General features: G+C 47.8%; 1 protein-coding gene across 3 annotated transcripts in view; it reads right to left on the reverse strand.

Moving 5' to 3' along the window:
* TTC7B (tetratricopeptide repeat domain 7B) overlaps window positions 1-18,481 on the reverse strand; it is a 215,390-nt gene that overhangs the window by 106,502 nt on the left and 90,407 nt on the right. For all 3 annotated transcript variants that reach the window (XM_053928133.2, XM_053928134.2, XM_053928135.2), the window contains exons 7-9: window positions 15,416-15,588; window positions 8,101-8,164; window positions 4,269-4,406 (exon numbers count right to left, since the gene is read on the reverse strand). In XM_053928133.2, coding sequence (XP_053784108.1) covers window positions 4,269-4,406; window positions 8,101-8,164; window positions 15,416-15,588 — 375 coding nt within the window. The remainder of the gene's footprint in view (window positions 1-4,268; window positions 4,407-8,100; window positions 8,165-15,415; window positions 15,589-18,481) is intronic.

The raw sequence follows: 18,481 nt of genomic DNA on the forward strand, positions 1-18,481 counted from the left end.
GTGCCAACCTTCTGTTCACACAGGGGTCCGCCCGTGCACAGGAAGACCTGTGCAGTGTCGCTGAGGCAAAGAGGGCCTGTGCCCAGGCCAGCCAGGGGGCGTGGTCTGATCACATCCACAAGGGGCCCGAAGTGTCTGCACCAAGACGCTGGGGTCTGACAATGTTCTGGCTCTTTCTCTCTCTTACTTACCACCCCCCCGCCCCCCCCAACCGCTCCCTCTCCCACCCTCAAGCCGAACGCTCTCAGACCTCCATGATCTCGGTGATGAAGGGGGTCCCTCACCCTTACACTCTGTAATTCCCATCAGGCCTCGAAGAACCAGCTCATGCATCACCTGTTACAGCCTCTCTCTAACACCCTGACCTGCGAATCTGCTGCAGGTAACGTGCCTGGCGCTACCCGGTCTTCACTATTCCAGCTGACCCTTGGACAATGTGGGGTTGCAGTCAAAAACCTACATAAAGCTTTTGACTCCCCCAAACTTAGCTGTCTCTCGGTATCTGTGGGAAATTGGTTCCAGGAAACCTTGTGGATTCCAAAATCCGCGGATGCTCAAGTCTCTCTACTAAATGGCGTGGACGATACGCACAGTTGGCCCTCTACGTCTGCGATCTCCCAACCTCAGGTGGAAAGCAGTACAGGTATTTATTTTAGACAACCTACATGTAAGTGGACCCCACAGTCCAAACCCACACTGTTCAAGGGTCCGCTTAGTCATCTTTCCATGTGTTTCTATTTGGCCACCCTAACGAGACTGCAAGTTGTTAGAACCCAAATTTTTGTGGGCGTCGTTGCCTCCCCGGGGCCTGCAGCCCCCGGGATACCGTGGTAGGAACTGAGCAGAAGCTCACCGTTCACCGAGCTCCGCGCGCTCTGTTCTGAGCGCTTTGCGTGGATTAGTGAATAATCCCAGTTATGAATGAGACAGGTGTGATCATTATCCCTCGTTTACGGGAGGAAGACCTGAGGCATAAGAGGTTAGTAACTCCCAGGATCACACAACTGGCAAACAGCAGATGGGGAACGCAGACCCAAGCCTCCTCGGGCTGTGCCCGGGACGCGCAGCTCGCTGGCCTGGGGTGGGGGTAACGGAGGCAGGGAGGGGACGGGGTACCCATGGAAGGGAGAACAGTGATTGGAAATACCCACAATGAAACATGGATGATACTATCCCATCCCTTGAAACTTATACAAATTTACATTCGTTAAAAGATACATGAAAAGATGGTTTCTAAAATGCCAATGGGTAGTTAACTATCTCAGGAGAGAGGGGTTCCACGTGACTTTTACTTTCTTTTCCATATTTGAAGGTACTGCTTGGTTCTTCTAGGACTCTGCGGGTCTGCTGCCTGTGGCAGAAACATAACCAATGAAGTCAACTTCATTATGGGATAAAAAGTAGAACAAAACAAAATAAAAAGAGAGGAAAAGAGAAGGGCCCGGGGAAGAGCCAGCAAATGTTTAACAGAAGGGCGCGGGCCGTCCTGTGTTTTAGAAAGATCAGTGAGGACGCAGGGATGAGACCGGGAAAGTAATAGACCACCACGCCGCACGACAACAGTGGTAACCGCTGACCTCCGCGGGGCCCAGGGACGTGGTACAGGAAGGCGGAACTCCAGTTACCCTCCCCGGCCGCACCACCCACCACAGCCAAAAGCCTGTCAGCTGGTGAACGGGTGAACAGACTGTGACATATCCAGCCCATGCGGTGCTGTTCAACCATAAAATAGGAACGGCGCGCTGACTCATGCTACAACACGGGTGAACCTTGTTCTAAGTGACAGAAGCCGGACTCAGAAGGTCATATGCTGCATGATTCCATTTACACGGAATACCCAAAGTAGGTAAATCCATCGAGGCCGGACGCAGCTTGGTAGCTGGCATGCTTGGTTAAGTTCACATTATATGGATTCTTAAAGGCCAGTTAGCCTTTTAATCTGAAGTCTCAAGAAAAATGAAAAGGCAGGGGAAAAGGAAAGGAAAAAAGAAAAGCCCAGCAAAGGAGGGGAGGAGGACACTGTAAGGAAGCTATGGCCTGAGACCGAGGGACAGAAGGCCCGTGCTCGGCCAGGGTGGACTGAGCCCCAATCTTCAGGGACCGAGCCTTCCAAAGATGGAGCCGCTGTCTCCAGGTGGCCCCCATGTTCACCTTTCGCCTACAACACCTCCTGTTTGACTTTTGAGAGCTGAGATAACTGGGCCATCAACTGCTTGGCAGGGGAAAGTTCCAGCTGCAAACTAAGTAGAAATAGCAAGAGAGGGTGAAGCCAAGTACTCAGACCCTTCACTGCTGATGTGGACCCTGCGGGAGCCCACCTCAGCACCAGCCACGCCAGCCGGCAGTGGCCTGCCACCAGGCTGCCTCCCTGCAGACGGGGAGCTGCTCTCGGGCAGGGCCAGGCCCTGGCTCACGTGTCCTGGCCTGAATCACGGCCCCTGGTCCCAAACAGGGGGCTGCAAACACCTGTGTTGGAGATGTGAATGCCCTCTATTTTATCAACTGATCTACAGTTTCAATAGGTAAAATACAGATATGGTACAAAATTCAAAAGGCTTCAAGGAATAGCCAGTGATAAATTTCCCATCCCTACCCCTCTAGCACCTTCCAGGGCACCTCTGGCAATGTTGCCATCATCTTCAATGGGACTCGTGCTGTGAAATTCTGAATGGCAGAGGCTCCAACAACCACCCGGACTACCTGGGGACTCGGGCGTCAGGTCATCAGCACAAGATGGAAGCTAAATGTGACATCAGGCTGAAAGTCATCTGGGTGAAAACAAGGTCCCAGCCTTCCGGGCCAGGAGGAAACACACGCCAGGGAGTGGCTGGCCTGCAGAGGAATGCTGTTAAGGTGACGGCTGTCCCCCTGGAGTCATTCCTGGCATGACGAGAAGTCCGTGGGTGGGGGCCATCCAGTCTGTGACCAAGGCAGCCACCTCAGGCCACTCACACCTGTTTCAGATGTGGGCCCACTTCAAACTGGGGAAGGCTAGGTGGCTACAGGATGGGATGAAAGCAGACGTGTGAACCATACTCAGCCCTGGACCCAGAGAGGTGTTCAGTGGTTCATCTTCAATGAACTCCCCCCACGGGCTGGGTGGCACCGTCCCTGCAGATGGGCTCCGTGGAGGACAGAGTGGACAGGAACCAGGCTGGCCAGGAGGCGAGGATCCCAAGAAGCCAAAGCACCCGCAGCGGTGACAAATCTGGGCCAATCCCAAGCCTGGGCAGCGTCCCAGGGGGTGTGGGGCGTACCGGGTGTGACAGGGACATCAGGACACATTGCCTTATCTCGCTGGATTGTGCGGGGCTTTTTTGGAAGAATGAGTAACCGCTGCCCTGTATAGTCACCAAACCAAAGGCTAAAAAAAGATCCGAGCCACGCAGGCTCATTTGCTCCCGAGGCTCCTGCCTAACGTGGCGCTGCTCCAGCAGGTGGGGGGGGGGAGTCGGTGCTTATCTGATTTCAGCCGGTCTGTTACTGTGTGTCAGTCCCTGTCCTCCTGCCCAGAGGCTGTTGCAACGCATGTAAATTTAGAAAAAGAAGGATTAATAACAAGGAAAAGTGCAGTTAACAAAATGAGTTGTTTTCTTTCTTTCTTTTCACTCCACCGGAGAAAAGATAAAGTGATCTTGTTACGTATTTAAACCCCACCATCGTAGAGTCTGGTATTCTGGGCAGCCACTCAATTATGCATAACCACGGCCCCAGATGAATGAGCTTCTCTGACACTGTGAAATCACAGTCAGGCTTCCCCCCGAAAGGTTTCTGGGGGACTGAGGGAAGGAGATGACAGCAGCTTGCACTAGACCTGCACTCGACTGGGGTCTCCTCTGAACAGGGAAAGGCCCTAAACAAAGATGCCGTTCACATTAAAGCCCGCACTGCTCGCTGGGTCGTGCCCCGTGCCTGACGTGCCACTTCAGCAGGAGTTACATCTTGATACTTCAAATAAAATACAACCTATTTTATAAGGGAATTGGCATCACAGATGAAAGATTTTGGGTTATGGTGGAAATTACACTAAAAGAGAAACTGCTAAAGAAATGCTTGCCTTCCCTCACATGCACACTCACGGCCAGTCGGTGTTTGGACACCTAGCAGGAAGTGACCGCCAGGGAATTCCACCACCTAACCACTTAGCCCCACGTCCATTTCACAGTGCAGGAAACCAAAGCTAAGCCCAAAGTCACGTGGCTGCCAGTGACAGAGTGGGGGTCAGGACCACCCACCGCCTGGGGGTCATCCAGACTCAAGGGCCATACCTCCGACAGCATCTCATACTGGCCCCTTCTTCCCAGGGCAATGGTCAGCAGGTCATAGACCACCGAGGCGCTCTGTAGACTGATGAGGCGGTCGCTCTTGTGCTCGGGTATCCTGCTCAGCACAGCGTCCCGGTTGGCCTGGAAACAGCGTGGAAGAGACAAGCAGATGGTGAGCCAGCCCGCGCACGCAGCCACCACCTTGTGTGGAGAAGCCGTCTAGGAGGCCCTCCTGCCCCTAGCAGCTTGCAGACGGTTTGGAGGCAGGGGTGGGAATGAGTGAGGGGCCTGTCACCTCTGCTTGTTTGTTCAAAATCCCCAGAGCACCACGGCACGTGGTACATGGTGTTCTCCAGACGGTGGAGGCCTGGAGGTGTGATCCTGCAGACACGTGTGCCTGCCGACAGGTGTGGGCAGGAGGGTGCAAGGGCCAGCGCACCACAGGGTGATTTCCCCTGGGCTCAGGCTCCCAGGAGGCCTCAGGACAGGCACAGCTATGCTCTGGCAGCAGAATCCTCCATCAGGTTGGGCCCTGCCGCTCCTCACATGCTGGCCCTGCCTCTGCTCCACGTGAAAGGGTGGGAGAGAACCCCTGGCCCCACACTTCCCGTCACCAAATGGTGTCATCAGGTCCCTCGGTCCTACAGAGACATGCCATACTTTTCCTCCACCACCAAAGCAACATTCAAATCCCTTTATGACATCTTCACTGGAACAGACTACAAAGATGGATCAATCTTGTTTAGGGAAGCACAAAACAGATGTACAAGAGACAGCGGGGAGCCAACAGACTTTTGTTTTAAAGACATTACCGCGGAGGACTCAAAAGAACACCTTGTCTGTTTCACATCTCCGCTGCTTAGCAGAGAAATACAGCAGGCACACGCAGGCTTATGAGTCTCATCTATCTAGAAATCACAATGTAATTTCTCCACAGATTCCTCCAGACAAAACGCATGCATGAGAGACTCTAACCACTGCTCATTTTCCTTTTCTCCCTGATAGGGAATTCAGAACCAGCGAAGTCAGATTTTGCCTGTCTTTTTTCCCCCTGCCAATTAACGGAAGTCTCCAGATCTATCCGCCCCTAGGGGCACAGAAGGGGACCCTCAGTTTTTCCTGGGAAAGTGGTCCCACGAGGCATCAGGGGCACCTGTCCAGCCAGGCTGATGTTTATCTTCCTGCCTGACGTCAGAAAGGCCACGCACACCCTTCTCTCTCACTAACGAGACAAAATGCTTGCTTTCTGTGAGCCCAAGGCACTTGCTCGTGGCCGCCCATCAGTACTTGCTCACTTTAAGACTCCCTGTTCTTGAATGTCAGAAGACAAATAAGAATGGATAAGACAGGCCACTTCCTACAAAGTGAGTCATCTCTCATGGAGATAAGTCTGCTTTTGAAGACTTCATTCTAAGCTTTTCTTGTTAGGAGCAGCTTTTAAGCCAATGCAAGGAGCTCGGAGGGAAACAGGGATTGCTGTGAGTGGTCTCATTTTATTCATTTGCTATAAATGTTCCATGTTGAGACCGATGCCTAGTAGAGAAGCAAAACAAAACAAAATAGTATTTAAAAGAAATTTTCAAGTTATGCCAAATGTATTTCTTTTAATGTTTAGAGAAAGCCTATGGCAATCTTCTGATTAAAAAGGTTCTGTGTAGAACCTCAAACAGATCCACAAATAATAAATATCCCAGAATCCAGTGTCACTTCTGGTTGTGCAAATGTGGTTTTGTTAACGCCTTTCTCCTAAGGAAGCCTAATTTGACTTGAGAAAGCAGTACAATTCCCAATGAGCTCTTGTAGGTGCAGAGACCATGGACAAATTTACTCTTCTAAGTGAACATCAGAACCAACAAAGAATACAATTTTCCCAAACACCAATTGAGCATCTTCTTGTTCTGTCTAAAAACTGAAAAATCAATCAAGGAATCAAGGAATAAGAATAAACGGCTTTCGAAGGCAACTTAACTTAGGTTTCTACCCATAAAATCATGGAATGATTTACAGACAGAACATAATCATTTTAGTTGGAAAGCTCATCCTTCATATTTACTGATGCCATTGGATTTCACCAGCCCGTGAAGAGATTTTTCTGGAAATTAAATGCCACAGAGCCGAATCTGACTATCTCAAAGGGATCTCAACGCTGAGCCTTATTAGTTCCTGTCACTTCAATTAAGGAGCAGGAGAGATGGAGGGGGTGGGGGGAGGTTTCCAAACTCCAAACTGGAGCACGTGTTCTGACAACGGAATTCAATATTTTCAGTCAACTGTCCAAGGAATCGAAGGGGTGTGGTCACCACGCTTCCAGAACTTTCACAACGTAACCAGCCAGGTTGGCCCAAAGCAAACATGACTGCTGAGCGTGAAGAGTCCACATGGCATGCGAGAATGGTAGCAGGGAGGCCGCCGTGAGCTGCCCCGTCAGAGCACCGATGACTGATCGCAGCGAGACCCGCGCGGATGCAGAAATCGCCGGGTGCCGGTGCCAGCCTGCTCACACCCACGCTTTCCCCGAACACACCAGGGCAGACCAGAGAAAGTAAATGACACCGTGCTAAGTGACCAGCTGACAGTCAAGGAAAGATGAGCCAACGGGGCAACCTGTCTCCTTCAGAGGAAGGAAGGCCAATGACGTCAAAGGGCTTCCAAGTAAGAGAAGTGGTAACTCAAGCAGTCTCGCTCCTGTAAACATCTCTGGGTGCTGTCACCGAACGAGAAAACCCGAGCTCTCCTGACCCGCCCTTCACTCGGCACACACGCGTTCTTGTGCTCCCCTTCTGAGCCTCTCTCACCCGAGGGTACTTCAGGCCTGCATCTAATCTGTGTGCTTGGGCAAGAAGGGACACACTTCTCCTAGGGTTCCCTTTTCTCCTCCTCTGGCCTCCTGCCTGCCAGGTGTGGTGGGACACGTGGGAGGGGACGGTATGATCCACTGGGGAGACCACCGCACAACGAACCCGCTGTGCATGCCTGGGGCCTCAGTTCCTCATGTGAAAAATGAGTGAATGGACGTGAGGGCCTCTAGGCCCTTTCAAGTTCCAGCAGCCTGCCCCACGCACATGTTCCACCCACACGCTGACCTGCCAAGGTATTAACCCCTACAACACATATTACTCCTGAAAGTTTCAAGGCAGGGCCATCACGCCTAATGATACACAGAGTAGAAACCCATTAAATGCTGGGTTTCTAGACCTAAAACTTGATATCCTGGACAAATACTAAGAAAACATTTTAGAGGAATGCAGTGGCCTGGCAAAAACACCCTCCCAGGAGCAGAGCCTGGGAATGGTGACCGCGCGGCCTGGGGCTGGGCAATGCCCGGGGAGCAGGCGGGGACTCGGCAAAGGGACCTGCGTACAAGGTCGGGGCAATCTGGCTCCTGCCACACACACCACAGGTTCACACATACAGGTGAGTCCTCCCCAAACTCTCCCTCCCACCAAGGCAAATCGAGAAGGCTCGCAAAGGTTACCATGTGGGGACCTCTCTCCCCTTGTGAGGTCCCTTCGGTGGCCATTTCAGCTGCAGTTTACCTATGGCATACACTTGTGTTAGTGTTCCAGCAGTACTCGGTGGACAAAGGAATAAACTCAGATGCCTGCTGGCTGCTAAGGGAAGAGAAGCTTGTCCGAGCTCCAGGGTGACCCAGGAATATGCTACTGAGTCCAAGAACCAAGAAACATCCCTCCTTTTAGACCTCTAATGTTTTTCCCACCTGGGGAGCCCCCTATTTTCCTCCCGAGGAAAAGAGTCGTCACACCGATGGAGCAGCCACATAAAAAAGGGACTGCAGAAAGAGGGGAAAGGAAAAGGCAAAAACACATCAACTTACCATAGATTCACTAATCAGCAATAACAACAGGGCTTCTTCGGTATTTTCTTGAGGACAAAAAATGCTGTATAAAGAAAATCAACTTTGATATACGGCAATTTCAAATGACACAAAGTGCTTGACTACGAGCAGAACAAAAGGCTAGAAGCGTCAAGGTTTTCACCGAGAGCCGGTGAGAAGTAGTCTATAATCGAAACACTTAAATTAACAGGCTTATTTCTATGGTCATCCACAGAATGCATACATTCTAACTCTGCATTTTAATAGCAGGCAACAGAGTGAGGTGAAGCTGTGAAGACCAATTTAAAAGCCCAAATAACATACATGCTTATTATAGAGGCAGAAATTTAGATCGCTATTAACTGACATTATCTTAATAATACCAGCTTTTTCCTAAACCCATTATGGAGGTGGAAATCGCACATTTCAGTCAATAGAACTCTTCTTCTTTCTTGTTAACTGGCATATCTTATATTGTCCTTCAGACGAGATGAGAGATTGGAAGCAGTTTTAGAGTTTGAATAATTTCTAGAATACTGTAAGAATGTTGAGAGCTATCCTACTTGACCACGTGTTTCTTATGGGGTAGCAAGAGCTAGTTGTCTTACTAATGAATTTTATGGAATTTGGCTGAATTCTAACATTTTGGATTTTTTTTTTTAAAGCTTTTAAGCTCAATGTTGCTCGGGCTTAGAGAAGAATAAAAACCAAACACAACCCAAATATCCATTCTCTATATGCTTTAAGCGTTTTAAGACACAGCAATTTTTTCCTGTTCTGAAGCTGCAGAATCCTTTGAGTAGAACTGTGTTTTCACCAACTGGGCCAAACTCCACTCTTTTCATGCAGTGGAAGAGGGGTGAGTGCGATGAAAATGAGCCTGCTTGCAGGAGCCTCCTGGGTGTTCAGAGAGGGCTGAATAAAGACTCAATTTACATCTTCCCAGGGGTCATATTGCAATCATTTAACTCAAGAGAGGAAATGATCTCTCCCCAAAATGGCGAAATAAAAAAGTTTTCCAAATTATTATAAATACTTGCTCTCTTCGAAGTGCTGGCAACTCTTATGTTGTATCAAAGGACCATGAAAAGCGAGACAGAAAAACCACAGTGCCTGGTGCTCTTTTTACAACTCTCACTTCCCTGGAGGAGAGAAAACTGCCTGTGGAATTCGTCCTACTGTTCTTGAAGGGCTCCAATTTGGGGGAAAGGCTGGCCTGTACGCTAGGAGCGAGATTCTGGAATCGGCAGCGACTTCCTTAAAGAGGCAGCTTGAGCGGCTCTGGGTTTTCAGAAGATGGAACAGTTCTTTCCCCTTAAATTCACAAATAGAGCCTCCGAGCTTTGAATCAAGGGCGCTTGTGTGTGTGTGAGTGTGCCCACCCAGCACCATTTCCCCATATCCTGGCTTGTGCATACATGCGATCGGGACCTTACAAGAAAGCAGGACCATTAACCACTTTTTCATGGCTAGCCAGATCTGCATGGTCCAGACTAATGGAAAAGAGAGAGAGAGAGAGCCCATGCTCACTGTGATTTAATACCAGCCAATTCAGTCCACGGATAATCTCCCAATTCCATTAGAGCCATCCAGACTGCTTAAATGCAAGGTTGTGTTATTTTCACCAGAGCTGCTCACTGGTAGCACATTGATTTTAATTCCACTTCCTCTTCCCTTCCAGGCAAGATGAGACTAAGGAGTTCTGCAAGCTCTCGGGGCTGGCGGGGGCAGGTGGGGGCAGGGAGGGAGAAGGGGTAGTTTTAAGAGACATGCCTGAAAAAACTACACACTGGCATGCCCCCTCAATAATTATTGATTCTCTGGACCCATTTCTGGCCATTCCTTCCCTCTTCCCTATTCAGGGGAGTATGGAGCTCAGGGCTCAAAGTCAAAATTGTTGGGGACTTCCTTTGGTGACATTGCCCTTGTGGGGCCCAAAGCTCAGGGGAGGTCCCGGGGTACTCAGACCTCAGCCTTGTGGAGTTGGAAAACTGGGGCCCTGACCCAGAGAGAGCTGATTGAAGGGTAGGATGGGAGAGGCAAAGGGACAGGGAGAAAATGGGGATTGGTGGGCAGTGAGGACAAGCTCCTGTGAGCAGGACTGGGGGCTGGTGGAGGAGGAGGCAGCACAGGGGGCAGAAAGGGCGGGCTGCGGTCTCATCCTGGCCAGGGGACCAATTCGCGGGCTGACCTTTAGGGAAGGTGCTCCTTTTCATACTTTGGACCAATTGACCAACTCATTACCTGATTCTACAGAAGACACAGGGAACCGGGGCGAGAATTGCCATTTATAAATAGTAATCATGATCTTGCCAAGGCTCTCAGTTAATAACAGCCCTTTCTTAAAACCTTTCCTGACAGGTAAAGAACATCACCGTCTGTGGTGGAAGCAATAGTACAAAAGAAATTAATCCAACTTTTTCCAACTGCATTTCATCTCTCTGTCATCTTTAGCTATTGCACTGCTAATGACCGGTTGGATGTCCTAAGGTCAAGGGTACCATCCAGGAGTCAAAGCAGACTCTGCTTAGGTGTGAGGAGGGCCTTGAGTGCCTCTCACCCACCAGAAAGTTCACTTGTAAATAATGACATCAACTCCAAGGCCTGTAATGGTGTCTTTATCACTTCAATATGCCTGGCTATGCCACCACTAGGGAATTCCTGGAGAATTACAGCCTCTGATCCACAGCCAGCCAGAGAAGAGCTGAAGAATCAATGCCAACGAAGGCTGCAGCCCCGCCTGCACCCCAAGTCGCACTGTTTGTTAAGCATGCCCCGGCAGAAAACACTGCCAGTCCCAGGTCTGTGTGGAAGGACAGGGGTTCCGAGAGAAGAGAAGAGGATTCAAATTGAGCATGGAGAGTGCCTCCAGACTACGAGGGGTCAGCTGGTCCAATCGGAAGATGACCCAGGCTTCTACATAATTCTCCCCCTTTTTTGTCTACACATTTGGTCGCAATCCCCCCATGACAAAGGGAAAAGGCCCTTCACTTGGATCAGCCCCCGTCTGCTGACCTGCGCCGTGGCTGGACTGGGTGAATCCTACAAAGCACTTCACCTTGCACAAGGGCTTTCGTGTTCCTGCTGAGAGGACAGGCCAACTCACAAGGACACGCAGGTGGCCTGTGTGCACTGGGGCTGAGGACAGAGCGGCCACCGCGTCACAGCTGGCCGCTCACCCAGCTCCGCTCCACTGCCACGTAGGTCTCCTGACCTATCATCCCTCGTCTTTACACTTTAAACAGCGTCTTCATTCTACCCAAGACCACGGCACTGGCGCCCGGGATGTTCACACCTAGAGTTAGTACTCCACAATCATTACTTTCTCCTCCTAGGCCCACACAAAGTTCAGCACTCCCAGTTTTCAATAAATCTTTTCATCATTCACTTCCTGGCACAAGAGTGGCTTTTAATCACATTCTTTATTCTGTGCTAATTTTGAAGTCAAACATGCCTTTAATTATCTAAGCCACCTCACATACTTTTTACAAGGAGGAACACAATGAAAGGAAAATACGCCTGGCTGACGGGCACACGCACGTGCACCAACAGACGTGTGCGCAATGTTCACAGCACTGCTCCTGTGGGCCCCACATGAGAAACGACTCAAAAGCCCATCGCAAGTACACTAGGTCAACATACCGGGCTGTATTACCACGATGGAATACTATGCAGCCATGAAAACAGACTCTTACTACATGCAGAAGTATAGGCAAATCTCTCAAACATGTTAGACAAAAGAAGTGAACAAAAAGAAGTTAGACCAAAAAAGTTGTTAATGTATGATTCTATTTGTACAAATTTCAAAAATGGGCCAGACTCATCACTGTGCTGGAAGTCAGGGCTGAGTCGCCTTGGGCTGGGGTGGGCGGAGGTGGGCAGGGGTGGGCATTGGGAGAGGGCACTGAGAGGGCTCTTAGGGTTCCAGCGATGTCTGCTTCTTGATCTGGATACTAGTCACATGCATGTGTTCACTTGGTAAAACTTCATCATGTTTTATACTTTTTAAAATATTTTATTGATTATGTTAATACAGTTGTGCCATTTTTTCTCCCCTTTATTCCCCTCTGCCCTGCACTCCCACCATCAACCTTCCCCCCCACCCCAACTTAGTTCATGTCCATGGGTCGTACATGTAAATTCTTTGGCTTCTCCACTTCCCATACTATTCTTAACCTCCCCCTGTCTATTTTTTACCTACCATTTATGCTTCTTATTCCCTGTACCTTCCCCCCTTTCTCCCCCTGCCCCCTCCCCACTGATAACCCTCCATGTGATCTCCATGTCTGTGATTCTGTTCCTGTTCTAGTTGTTTGCTTAGTTTGTTTTTGATTTTGATTTTTAGGTTCAATTGTTGATAGTTGTCAGTTTGTTGTAATTTTACTATTCATAGTTTTGATCATCTTCTTTTTACATAAGTCCCTTTATAATAAGGGCTTGATGATGATGAACCCTTTAACTTGACCTTATCTGGGAAGCACTTTATCTGCACTTCCATTCTAAATGATAGCTTTGATGGATAGAGTAATCTTGGATGTAGGTCCTTGCCTTTCATGACTTGGAATACTTCTTTCCAGCCCCTCCTTGCCTGCAAGGTTTCTTTTGAGAAATCAGCTGATAGTCTATGGCAAGTCCTTTGTAGGTAACTGCCTCCTTTTCTCTTGCTGCTTCTAAGATTCTCTCCTTCTCTTTACTCTTGGGTAATGTAATGATGATGTGCCTTGGTGTGTGCTTCCTTGCGTCCAACTTCTTTGGGACTCTCTGAGCTTCCTGGACTTCCTGGAAGTCTACTTCCTTTGCCAGATTGGGGAAGTTCTCCTTCATTATTTGTTCAAGTAAGTTTTCAATTTCTTGTTCTTCCTCTTCTACTTCTGGCACCCCTATGCTTTGGATGTTGGAATGTTTAAAGTTGTCCCAGAAGTTCCTAAGCCTCTCCTCATTTTTTTGAATTCTTGTTTCATCCTGTTCTGGTTGAATGTTTATTTCTTCCTTCTGCTCCAAACCACTGATTGGAGACCTAGTTTCCTTCCTGTCACTGTTGGTTCCCTGTACATTTTCCTTTATTTCACTTTGCATAGCCTTCACTTCTTCCTCTATTTTGCGACCATACTCAACCATTTCTGTGAGCATCCTGATTACCAGTGTCATGTTTTATACTTTTGATTTGTATATTTTTCTCAATGTATCTGGTCAATGAAAAGCTTACTTAAAATAATAAGGGAACAAAAGTCAGTAACATTTTTCACAGAAAGACCTTGAAGAAAGGAAGAGGTCCATGGCATGTGACTTCCCCTCTTTTCTCTCTAGGATGGTCAACATTTCATTTCCTTTCAAAATTCAAGATGGGGAGAGAATGAGCATCCTGTTTCCACTTCACATCCAGGTGCCAGTGACAGGGAGTGGGACTTCCTGGCAGAGCTTGCTTTTCAGTTGTACTCTATTATCACCAACTGTTCTGGGTGGTCCTGGTGGTGTGCTGGAGCTGGAAGGACCCTGCCCCCTCACGTTTGCTTTGTACTCAATTGGATTGGTGACAATGTCTTCTTTTGCCAGAGAGAACTGACTGATCAGATAGTCCTTCCTGAGGTATACTGAAGCTCCAAGACAGGTATAACCCAACAGGTTTTCTGTTTACTAATACACCAGAAGTAGGACTGTGAACATGCAAAACTAGAAAGTTAAAAATTGATGATGAAAACTAAAGGAACTTAATGAAATAGAGAGTAGATACACAAAAAGAAAATCAACAAAACCAAAAGTTCGCTCTTCAAAAAGATCAAGAAAAGTTGATTTAAGTTTTTAGCTAGAATGACCCAAAAAGAGAGAAGACTCAAATTATAAAATGAGGAATGAAAGAGAGGACTTGACTGCACCAACCGTACAGAAATAAAAAAATTATAAGGCAATACTATGCATAATTGTATACCAGCAAATTAGATAATTTAGATGAAAAGAGTAAAGGTCTAGAAAGACAGAAACTACCAGAACTGACTCAAGAAGAAATAGAAAGTCCGAACAGACCTATAACAAGTAAAGAGACTAAAGGAGTAATGAACAAAACACAGGGACAAAAGCACAGGAACAGACAGCTTCACTGGTGATTTCTACCACATTTTAAAAAGAAGTAATATCAATTCTCCACAAACTCTTTCAAAAAGTAGAAGACAAAGGAATATTCTCCAACTCATTCTGTGAGGTCAGTATTACCCTAATACCAAAACTAGACAAAGACCTCACAGGAAAACCACAGAGCAATATATTTTGTGAATATTCATGCAAAAGTCCTCAACAATATTAGCAAGTCAAGCCTGGCTTTACATAAAAAAGAGTATACACCACAACAATTGGGATTCACCCGAGAATGCAAGGTTGGCTTAAGCTCAGAAAATCAATTAATGTAATATTATCACATCAAGAGAATAAAGGACAAAACCCACACAATTATCTCAATAGATGCAGAAAAGGCACTTGATTAACTTAAACACCCTTTCATGATTAAAAAAAAAAAAATACTGAGACCAGTAAGAGCAGGGGCCTCCCTCTACCTGACAAAAGACATCTGTGAAAACCCACAGCTAACATCACACTTTATGGTGAAAGACTGGATGGTTCTCCCTTCCTAGGACCAGGAACAATCCAAGGATGTCCACTCCTGTCACTTCTATTCAACGCTGTCCTGGAGGCCCTACTCGGGGCAATTAGGGAAGAAAATGAAATAAAAGGCATCCAGGTTAGAATGAAAGAAGTAAAACTAATCTCTACTTGCAGGTGACACAATGGGAAGACCCCTGCCGAGACTACCATGGTCCACTTTCTTCATAGCCAACAAGTCCCAAATTTAAAGCCTAAAATAATTAAGAAGTTCTAAAGAGACATTGCCTTCCAATCCCTTGCACATTATTTAATTCTCCTTCACACAGCTAATTCAGTTTAAAACAATTTTTTAAAGAAAAGGATCAAAGAATTGAAGAAAAGAGAAAAGGTTCACTCTGGCTTACAAATAGCTCTGCACTGGCTGCTGCATTAATCTCGTGCTGAGGCTCTTCTCGTAAATGGTCTGGGAATCCCACAGACCAATAGTGATGGCTGGGATGAGAGCCTGTTCCTACTTAAGACATCCCCACCAGTGCACGGACTCCTACTGAAAGTGTGAGAAGTAATGAGGTATCTGTCTTAAGTTGGTAAACAAGGTTGTTCATCTGGTTTTCTTTCAGGGGGAAAAAAAATCTGCCCTTGAACTTCTACCCATCCTTGAATTTTCCCGAAATTTCCCTCCCACCCCCCGACCCATGAATGATAACATCAGCTGCCATACTTCTCTCCTGAGTAGACGCGGGCTTTCCGAGTGAGGGTGTAGGTTTTTGAGTTTGCTCCCTTCCGGAGAGGGTCATCCAGAGGCGACTGGCATGGTGGGTCCTCCAGAGGGTTCCAGTAGCTCTGCTCACACATGCCCCGCAACAGGATCTCCGCCAGCTGCCTCGCGATTGTCTGGGGACACAGAGGGGCAAAGGCACAGCCGTGAACTGATGTTGTGTCATCCGCTCACTCGCTCATTCATCTGTGCACCCATCTGATAAGTATTTTTCAGTTGTCATTTTGTGTTCTGCATTCTTCCAAGACTCATAGTTAAATTTTGGGGGTGAAATTATATCAGTTGATGGCAAAAAAAAGAAAAAAGGCATGATACACTAAGATATTTGAACAATTTTAAAACTCAAGTTCATGCCCTTCAAATGTCACTGTCCTCGGTTGCACTCCGGAACACTAAACATATTTTATACCCAAAACAACTGAAACTTTAATTCAGCTCTTTTCCAAAGCCCTTATAAATAATAGGTGAGCTGCAAATATTTTCATCACCTCCCAAATGATGTGTGCCAAAGCCCAAAGTTGGCCAAAAGAAGGCCAGTACTCAACCTAGGTGATGTAATCCCTGAAAAAAACCTCTTCATTCATGATAAGATGATGTCCAGTGTAGCTTTTAGGACGTCTTCCTTCTTGGAGTGCCCTGGGCACCGTCCTACATGGCCCCACTCTGGGACTCGGCACCTGGGAGCCCTGCTCTCGGGGACCCTGGGCCTTGTGCAATACAGAAGGCAAAGTGGGGACTGTGGCTGATCAAGAAAGACCTTTTTTCAGAGCTGGACAGACACCGCTTTTCTCCTGAGTTAGATGCAGGCTCCTGTGCTTCTCCAAACTCCGTGACTCCACTGCCCGGGGCGGGCCAGTGTGTGATGCCTGTGGGAGGGGTGTGTGGCAACCACCAAGAAGTATTTTGTGGACTGATCCATATCAGTGCATTTCCAGCGAAGGAAGGAAGGGAGGAAGAGAGGGAGGGAGGAAGGGAGGGAGGGAGGGAGGGAGGGAGGGAGGAAGGAAGGAAGGAAGGAAGGAAGGAAGGAAGGAAGGAAGGAAGGAAGGAAAAGAAGCCCTGCACCTCAGGTGGCACAGGCCGCCCCACATCAGCCGGAGGTGGCAGGAGGAAACTTCAACCAGCAGGTCTCATGAGGTGTGAGTGCTGGTCTTCCCTGAGAAGGAGCCTTTTTAAATAAATACGCTCCAGAAGAGAACTTCGCTAGCCTTTCATCCAAGTGAAATTCTTAAAACACCGCAAGGAAACTTCAATGCAACCCAATCACTAGCTTAGTGGTTCCTGAGAATCACTGGGTAAAGGCAAATTTTCTTAACTATTCTCAAGTAAGACCCACTGGCTTTAACCGTCTATAAAAATGTGAAATTAAATCACTCCTATCAACCCCAACTGAGCCATCGGTAAAGATCTCATAAGAACACAATTTCCAGGGCCTAAACGAGTCCTGAATTGTTTTCCTAAACCTTCCGTGAGAGCTCCATTTTGATCTCGCTGCAGTCGTAGAAGCTAATAACTTCTGCTGCGAGCATCAACGGGCAAGAATTACCTCCACTCACGATAGCTGAGGGAAAAAAAATGTTAGAGGCTAAAACCTGAATGAGGACCTTCATTTTCTGGATATGGTGGGATTCTAAAGTTATAGAAGTGTCTGCCCTGCACCGTTAGTGTGCTTGTCCCCTAGAGGATGGCACATGATAGACGAAATCATTTTCCAGCAGGGTATCAACCTTCCAGAGAGACTCTTCGGACAAGGCATTGATGTGAGTGCCGTCAGAAAGGCCTCGCCTCACCAGCGCCCTGCCCCTGAGATGGGACCCTCGCTTGCATTCGCTGAAAGCTCAGGTGAAGTTCAGGAAGGAAGATCAAATAGGAGACATTATCAGCAAGACCGCCAGTAGCTATCATGCCTCTTAATTTTTATACTAAGGTTTCATTTAGATGGCAGTTTAAATGCTTAAAAACTGCTGGTAACTATGCAATGAATTTGGAATTAAAGGAAAGAAAGGAGCAAAGGGGGCCTGAAAGAAGACTCGAAATTTTATGTATAAACTTGGTCATGAAATGCACTTTTTGTACGCGTTTTACATTGTAGTGAAATTCACCTAGCACAAAGTTCACTACTTTAGCCATTTAAAGTGTACACACCTATGGCAGCCAGTACATTCACGATGGTGAGCAACCATCACCGCTACCTAGTTCCAGAGCATGCTCACCATCCCCAGGGAAGCCCCAACCCCTCTTCGGTGGTCGCTCCCCAGGGCTTGCCCTTCTAGGCCCGGGAACAACTAACCTGCTACCTGTCCCTATAGAGCCGTCTGTTTGGGGTATTTTCCTGTGAATGGAACCACACGCGGAGGCCTTTGGTTTTCAAGCCTCATCCATGCTGTAGCAGGTGTCAGCGCCTCACCCCTCTTCGCGGCTCAGTGATACCCGTTGTACAGAAGTGCCACATTTTGCTTACCCGGTCATCGGCTCATGGACATTTGACTGTGTCCGTCTGCTGGCTGCCGTGAATAATGCGGCCTTGACCATTTACGCCCAGGTTTTTGTTTGAACTCCTGCTTTCAATTCTTTGGAGTATTTACCCAGGAGGGAGGCTGCTGTACATGTACTTTTCAATCCTTCTCTGCCACGGTCTCACACCAGATTGAGTTTGACAAAGCAACTTTTCCATCGCATAAGATTACCACAAATTTGTAATTATCGGCCAATTTAAAAAGAATCATATGGGTAGTAAGACTGATGAAAACACTGTCTGAGGAATGGCACTTGCTGGAGAAGCTTTCTGATATCCAGTGGAAGCCAAGACGCCAGTAAGTAAGACCCAGAAAGTGCTTCTCAAGGAGGGTGGGCAGAGAATCACCGTGGGAACTAAAACATCTGCCCCAGAGGACCTCGGCTGCCCTTTCTGAATCAGGCACAGGGATAAGGGGGGGAGGGGCACAAAAGTAGGTTTGCAGTTGTGAGTACCCGAAACACAGTTTATTCTTGTGTAATCATTTATTGATT

The sequence above is a fragment of the Desmodus rotundus genome, chromosome 7 (genome assembly GCF_022682495.2).
Source record: "Desmodus rotundus isolate HL8 chromosome 7, HLdesRot8A.1, whole genome shotgun sequence".
In the NCBI taxonomy this organism is placed as follows: Eukaryota; Metazoa; Chordata; class Mammalia; order Chiroptera; family Phyllostomidae; genus Desmodus; species Desmodus rotundus.